The 8,607-nt window shown below is 41.0% G+C and overlaps 1 protein-coding gene across 1 annotated transcript in view; it reads left to right on the plus strand.

Annotated features, from left to right (window-relative positions):
- Positions 1-4,371, plus strand: part of LOC106819358 (transmembrane protein 138-like) — a 6,014-nt gene extending 1,643 nt beyond the window's left edge. The window contains exons 2-4 of the mRNA XM_014824005.1: positions 2,928-3,099; positions 3,472-3,547; positions 3,766-4,371. Coding sequence (XP_014679491.1) covers positions 2,928-3,099; positions 3,472-3,547; positions 3,766-3,875 — 358 coding nt within the window. The 3' untranslated portion in view covers positions 3,876-4,371. The remainder of the gene's footprint in view (positions 1-2,927; positions 3,100-3,471; positions 3,548-3,765) is intronic.
- The last annotated feature ends 4,236 nt before the right edge of the window (positions 4,372-8,607 follow it).

The raw sequence follows: 8,607 nt of genomic DNA on the forward strand, positions 1-8,607 counted from the left end.
AAAATGTGGTAGTCATAGAGGACTTCAAGAATTCGGTTTTGGCCCTGAGGAGCTCCTTGGTCCTGGTTAACACATCATCTTAGCAGAACTCCTCTGCAGACACGGAACCTTCTATCAGGTTCTTGTAGAGGGCAGCAAGTTCATCAAGATCAGTGTTTCCAGTTCCGTCTGTCGTAGGCTCATCATCTGGTGACACTGTTGCCTCATTGGTCTCCTCCACTTCATGTGGCTCTGCAGATGGTTGAGGGAGTGGCACACCAAGTACGTCTGACAAAATCAAGGCATTCAGTGCTGCATCAACAAGGAGATGTCCTCGTACTGCTCGTGCAATAGCCTTGCCTGTCATCATGTGTACCACCGCGTTGTCTGCATAGATTAGCTCCAAGACTTCCTGCAGTCCTGATCCAGCCATGAGGTGCCCGATGCTTACCAAGAAACTCATTTCTGTGTGAAAGCCCCCAGGCGCAAGACTATGTCATTCAAGACACTTCTTGTGGGCTCAGTCTCGATGATCATGAGGGCTTTCCACCATAGTGGTTGGTCAAAGGTGATGATGCGTGTAACACCATGGCGACGAGCATGCTCACACACGAACTTGAATGTGGAATAGATGCACGTTGTGTGACAGGCACCATGACATCTGGTTTTGGCTGCCATTTCGGCTTTTTGGTCAGGTTTAGCTTATTGAAATGTGTCTTAGGATTCCTTGTCCCTGAAAATGTATGTTTAGCACTTAAAATCAAAGCTCTATGTTATTTAGAAGCGGAGATATAGGGAAATATCAGTTGTATGGTGGCCATTTTGAAAAATGGCCACCATGGAACCTTCCACCACCAGGATTCCTTACGAGTTTTTATATGTTATAGAGGACATATTTCTGGGTATAAAACAGTTGACAGACTTTCTGTTGCAATTTGTCTGAGGTTGACGCCATTTTTTTCACGAAATGCCCGGACTAGGTTCCAAAAAGAGGGAACATGTGTTACCGATATGCGCAATCTACCGATTTTACCTCGATAGATTGTACATACGATAGTGTTATTATAGTAATCTATATTAGCAGTAAGTGGATCCCGGTTTTGCAGACAGGTTTACCAGCGCATAATGTTGGGGTGCTAGACTTCTATATGATTGTGCAGACCCGGTTTTACAGGGTGTTGCAGGCAGGTTTATCAGCGTGGGTTGGGGTGCTAATCTGCTAGAGTTCAATGAGATTACGCAGGTCCGGTTTTGCAGGATTTTGCATGCAGGTTTATTAGCGTGGGTTGGGATGCTACGAGAGTTCGATGAGGTTGCTGCACAGTCCGCGGATTGCTAGATTGAGCAGATCGGGAGATTGCACGCAACACATATCATCATCATCATGGACTTGAGTTTGTTTACATCGCGAGTGTTCAGAAATTTCACCGATTTTACTGCATACAGCTATCAAACGCAGCTTTTTATAATATCTGGTGTATGCACATTTGCCAACTGTCTGAAGTGTACGTAGTATGGACAAGCACTTTGATTCACTAGACAACGTAGCCAAAGCACGCTATCTCGAGAAAATTGCGTGCATACCTGTACGAGAATGGAGCGAGGACCACAACTTGTGCTCATCATGTACTTATTAGGATCTCGTTAATTGACTACCTAACATTCTAGCCGAGTCCATTTTATACTCTCAAGGACTTTCAGAACCACAAAAGCCTGCATGCCTACGATCGACTGTTCTGCGGTTGGGTTAGTGGTGTATCAGTCTACATCTATCATGTGAACAGTGAGAGTCCCATCTACGTTATCCGAGCACGTGTTATGCACTCCCACTCCCAGTCTCTGATTATACCATCTCTCTATCCGTGCATGGGTCACGGTGAGATAAATGGGACAGGCATCATGACAGCACACTGTAATTGTAAAGCCAGGCTTGGTGAATTCTGTTCACATGTTGCCTCGGTGCTATTTTATGTAGAGTATGCTGCACGTGCAAGAGAAATCACCACCCCCACTCAAACAGCTGCCTACTGGATGCCGGCGATATATGTATACAAGTGTAAATCTGTAGCGGTGTGTGCCGTGCGTGCGGTGTACCTGTGTGTTGCAGAGGAGCATTTGACCGGCATTTACAGGTAATTATCGGCAATACTAGGCGAATGAGAGTAGAGAAACATTAAGACATTGGTAGTAAATACATTTCGTGTTTATTCAGCATTGCTTTTGTATTGAAAATGCTCCAAGCGTCTGTGGTCCGCCTTGTCTCTCGTCACTTTACCATGTGTTGTGATCATGCTAGGCAGCCTAAAAAAGCTGTGTGGCTCTCTCTGATACAGATTGCTGCAGTTGACAACACCACAGGAGAGCGGCGTTGTGATGGATTTGCTTAATAGGCGAATAAAATGAGCAGAGAACAGTGCGTTGCTCAATGTACTTGTACCATGCCTGAGCTGGTTTCTGTAATCGTTATGGCCGGCGGCGTTGCATTGTGGGTAATATGGAAATCACGGAACCCTCTATAGGCTGGCTGTGTGCATTGTACATGTGAATGTTTATGTCTATGCCCCATACCTTTTCTTAGAACAAAGAATAAACGTTGAATTCCTTGGTATTCGACCGTTAGGCAACTTTCTGTTTTATCTATACAGATATGAAGTTATTTAAATCTCATTGCCTCTGCCCTTTGCTCTCTGATATATGCTTTGTGAGATCTGGCCTGCATTAATACATGCTTGCTTGAATGTGTATACGATAAGTTCTTTTATAAGTAAAGTAAACATAGTTGTGTCTACATCTCTCTCTCTCTCTCTCTCTCTCTCTCTCTCTCGCCCTCTCTCGCTGTTAAAAACAGCTGAAGATCAACCCAATTGGTATTTGCACATTATTGTGCTATTATTGTGTACGTGCGTGCATGTGTCTGTGCACTGTAAATGTTGTGCATCTCATTTCAGGATCCAAGACATGTGTCTTATTTTTGCGATCATTGTGACGTTTTTAATGTTCTTCACCACATACGTCTTCCAAGCAGGACTGATCCACGTGCTTATTCGCAAGTTCAAGACAACAATCATCACTGCATTCATCTATTTAGGTCTATCGATATCACTGCATATCTGGACAATGGTAATAAATAATATGGCAGTAATACTCCACATTACGTTAACGAATGGTCATAATTTACAAATTACATATGGGTGGATATATGTAACCCGTGTTGTCGTAATGGAGTGGGAGAGGAGTATTACTGTACTGTAGATGGGGCTGTTGTATTTTATAGGTCTTCACATAGCACAATGTATAACAGATGCAGTATTAAAATATTAGGAGTAAGATCATGTAAAAATCCATACAAAAAAGCATGTACATTTGAGGTTTTAGCGAACAAGGCACACACAGCAAAACCATATTTCACACTGAAAGTTGCCTTGAAACTTGAAAAATACATGAGAACTCATTTACTAAACCACTCTATTTGTTTTATTGTACTATTTACAGACGCTGCGATGGACAGACACAAATACTTATATTTGGACTGCTGGTTATCATACTCTCTACATAATACAAAGAACTGGTAAATATAGACAAACCTGATAACTACGTAAGAATTATTACGTGTAAGGTTTTGAACCCTTTGAGCCTACGTAGACACATCTAAGGAGGCTAATACCAAGGTCTAATAGGTTCTGTTTTTATCCATCAATCCCTCGGTGTTGGGTGTATTGGTTTACGTAAAGCCGATGCCTGTTAGGACACTTGACACAATGTAAGTTTTTGTTGTCTTTTCTATAGGTGCTGCTTTCCACTATTACTTCTACAAGCGGACATCTCTGAAACTTTCCGACCCCAAATTTTACGAGGAATCGGATTGGATTAAATCTGAGTTTGCTAAGCAAAGGTAGCAGCAGTAAACACAATTTTATACAATTCTTGAAAAATGTGTACATAGCATTCCAACTTTTCATTAGAGAATCCTTATCATGACAACATTTCAAAAAGTACATTGCATATATATATGAGTGTGTTTGTATATTATTATATAACCATGAACGTTTTTTGATTTCACATTGTTCAATGTAATATTTCATATCAATCCGTCCTATTAGCACTTATCAATACTTGCTCAGTTTTGTAACACATTTTTTGTTGCAAAACTGCTGAATCTCATGTAGTCATAGATGTGCTATATCTATTTATCTGGGAAAAAGTGCTAAAAGTCCTAGAAGTCAGAAATGGTTTTATGTAAAGTTTAGTTAATTGTTTTATAGTTATCTTTGCATTTGACCTTGACACAAGAATCGGTTCTATTGGCCATGTACATCATTTTTGTACGACATGCATTTATAATGTAATATTAAAAAACATTGAATGTTTACCACGAATTACATATCAATGCAATACCTCTTTCAAGTTTTTGTGCATTACAGACGTCTTGCTGTCTTCCTGGTGGTAGGGTTATCCCCATGTCTTCAACAATGCTGAAGCCAATTTACAATATCCCATAAATCCTCCTACATGCTTAATTTGACTTACTCTTCACTCTTCTTGTCTTTTCTTTTGCCAATCTCAACACAGACATGCTGTGTTGTCACAGCTTAATGTGCACATCTCTGAACTGTTCGTGTTTACCTGTATATTGAGGCCACTTACAACACGTGTAATTGACTCCAATTACCAATCAGGGATTAATTGCCCAACATTCCTTTCGAAATTCCAGGAGAGAACTCTGAACTTTATCTCATTAAGGCAATATAAATGAATATTGTATTTACAAAAAAAATGTGTTTTAATAATACTTTCTTGCAAAAACAACAAATTCCAAACATCGAGTAGATAATTACTATTCATTTTCTCTCAATGATCCAGTGAGTATAATACAGTATGAATTGAAGTATACATTTACATATATGCAAGACCATAGCAAGACTGAAGAGTGTTACTGAAGGCACTTAGTGTATATGTGTCATGAGGCTCTGATCTACAAGATATCACACACTTAACTTATTTGCTTATGTTTGAATTTTTTCATACTAAACATTTAATAGTTCAATAAATCATAGAAATTACTTAGTACTCAGAAACCTTACTTTAGGCCACATTTAATTTACAAGTCTATCACTATCAGGCTAATCAAAGAGAAGTAAGGTCAGTTTGTGTATATATTTACTCATATTATCTGCTGATTACTTGACAGTAACAAGTTACATATTTTACATTGAACAGAATCTTACAAAATGCAACCAGAGTCCAACCACATCCTTTCAGCGTGGATTCACCTAAATATAGGAAATTTTCAATCGTCTATCCGTACTCGCGTGTAAAAGAGATCAAGTCCTCAAAATGTTACTTTCAACACGAGTTATCCGAATTATCACCATCCTCTTTCATGATTTCCCAATATTCTCGTCCAGTGATTTTCCTCGGCACAATGTCACGCAGAAACTCCATCGCCTCTAACTCGTTCACTACCGCAGCCAAGTCTTGGTACTCGATAACTGAAGGATTCTTCCTGTCTTTCATCGCAAGCCGTGCTGTAAATTTAATCATTTATTCGTTTTAGCCTTTAAAGGGATACGGTACCATACCCTAGAATTTTAGATTATGTTATAATAGTATTAGTAAGTGCATAAATAATAGTAATAGTATACACATACAGTTTTGCTATAATCACGCAATTCACATTCGTCATAAAACAACTGAGTTTTCGAAATTTTTGACCGCTGCCATGACACCATGCAATTGTGCTGCCACCCTGACAAAGTTGCGCTTCTGTCAATTTATTTTGCACGTTACATACCGAGGGCTATTATTACAGAAGTGCAGTTATATCTATACCTAACTGTTATTTACCCGAACGATAAGTACATTTTAGTTAAAGCCCAGTTAAAGTTAATCCATTTCACACCACTTTTTTACTCTTACATTAAAGCCCTGCCACTTCTGCAAAAAATTAAGTTTGTGAGAGGTCAACAAGTGGTGTAGTTTATGAGGCAGGTTGTATGCAGGATCTAACACACTAACTGCCTATTGTATCATGGGGTACAGCTTTGCCTGATATGTTGCACATATTCACAGCTGTATCCCAGCACTGTTGTTCACAGAATCTTGTAGTGGAAGTGAAGGGTCTACACACAGGCACTCAACAAATTTCAATAATAAAATTATGGTAAATAAACATGCTAATTCACAGAAATATAGAGCAGGTGGGAATGCGTGAGCACCATATTCGGACAAGGCTCGCTTTGTTTCACACCATCACATCAGAAATACACAAACGACACTCTTTTCTGGTATTTATGCATAGCCGAATGATCACTTGTCCAAATTATCGCCTTACATTTAGATAGAACTTAATTGACCCTAAGAAATCAAGTGTATTCCTGAGGAAAAGTCCAACTTCAGGGCAATATAAATAGGAGCAACTCTATCTTTATACATGAGTAAAGGCGACGCATTGCATTATGGGTTCAAACTTTGCCTATTTCCGAGCTCCATGACGAGGCCCGCCACTCCAAGGCAAGCCAACATAATTCGTGCAGAAATGACATCACACACACAACTATGTTTCTTGGTGAAACAATCAAGTAGCGCAGTTAGGGAGTTTTGAATAATAACCAGGCACTTTCTCCCATTTACATTGACATGGGGTGGGAGTTTTCGGCAGGAATTTACCAGATTTCTCTAGGCAAAGTGTGTAATTCGAAAAACTACACAGTCACCTATGGATTGATACCAGAAATTTAGGAGGTGGTTGTTTGTGTATTTTTGCTATCATTCACGGTATAAAACAATGCGAGCATTATGCAAATTTTGAGCTTACACTTTCCCACCTGCTCCATCTTTCTGCGAGTTTGTGCACAGTGGCGTGCGTGCAGTGAAATTGTGTGTGCACACTCCTACTACTAGTTTGGGACCCCGGCCCTCAATTTTCACAAATGTGCTAAACTAATCCGGTGTCTGAACTACATTTATTTTTTTGTAATAAATACGTTTCGTGTTTAATTACCATCATTTTATTATTGAAACGTTCCAGGTGCCAGCATGTGCCGTGGGGCTACAGTCTACACTCACAGGCACTTGGAGCGTTTCAATAAAATATAATGCTAAATAAATACGAAATCTATTTACTTACTAAAGTCTTAATGTTTCTATACTCTCTTTCACCTATTATTGCCGAGAATTTCCTGCAGATGCCGTCCAAATGCTCATCTGCAACAAACGCTGGCTGCCGCTGCACACTGACACATAAATATATAGCAGGTAGGAAAGCGTGCTGCCAAAATTTGCTCGACGCTCGCTTGACTTCACACAAATACAACACAAATATTCAACCATTCTACTCCATCTTTGTTTCTATTTGAAGAACAGTGTTCACTTGTTATAAAAACATACTGTCTGTGTTCGTAACCGAGCTGTGTCACGCGAAATCACACAAAGCTTGACGAAATAAGCTTTGCAAAATCAGCTTTGACGAATGCAAGTACAGGGCTATAGGCGGCGCACTGCATTTTGGAAAACTACCACGCTGCTTTCCAACTCCCGTACAGGCCTCGTCAAAGCCGCCAGTGGAGCGTTGCAAAAACGTTGCAGCGTTGCGGCACAAAAATGAGGTCACGAAGAGCGCCGGTGGGTGTTTCCTGGTTCTGACAACCATTTACATAAACTGCACAACGAGAGCAAACGCGAGAATTTCGTCAGGCTTTGTGTGATTTCGCGTGACACAGCTCGGTTACGAACACAGACAGTATGTTTTTATAACAATTGAACACTGTCCTTCAAATAGAAACAAATATGGAGTAGAATGGTGGAATATTTGTGTTGTATTCGTGTGAAATCAAGCGAGCGTCAAGCAAATTTTGGCAGCTCGCTTTCCTACCTGCTATATATTTATGTGTCAGTGTGCAGCGGCAGCCAGCGTTATTTTGCAGATGAGCATTTGGACGGCATAAATTTCACAGGAAATTGTCAGCAATAATACTAGGCCGTGGCTACGCGACAGGTTCCGAACGAGGAGCCGCTAGGCTACGCGTCCGGACATCCATCTCACACAGTGATCTTGCGACACGTACACGCATGATTGCGCAACGGTATGCTATGCTGACTGCCGAGTGTGTGTGTGCGCGTGAGACAGAGAGAGAGGGAATGTGTATGTGTGTGTATGCGTGAGAGAGAGAGCTAGAGGTGTGTGCGTGCGCACGCACACGTGTGTGTGAGAGAGAGAAAGAGAGAGACAGAGAGAGAGAGCTAGATTTGTGTGAGAGAGATAGAGCTGTGCGTGTGTGTGAAAGAGAGAGAGAGCGTGAGAGAGGACGGATGAAAGGATAGACGGCAGCAGTGCATATATTGTATATTTTCGGCAATCAGCAGAGCGTTCCGTTGCGCAATCATGCGTGTACGCGAGTCACGCGAACACTGTGTGAGTGGATGTCCGGATGTGTAGCCTGGAGGCTAGGCGACCGGTTCCGGACGCAGAGCCACTGCGATAATACTAATAGGTGAAAGAGAGTATACAAACATTAAGACTTTGGTAGTAAATAGATTTCGTATTTATTTAGCATTTTAGGCGCAAATACACTTTCCTACCGATCAATATGGCGGCACCCGACTCCGAACCTCCTGCCCGCGCCCGCCTCT

Source organism: Priapulus caudatus, unplaced genomic scaffold, assembly GCF_000485595.1.
Source record: "Priapulus caudatus unplaced genomic scaffold, Priapulus_caudatus-5.0.1 Scaffold3278, whole genome shotgun sequence".
NCBI lineage: Eukaryota > Metazoa > Priapulida > Priapulimorpha > Priapulimorphida > Priapulidae > Priapulus > Priapulus caudatus.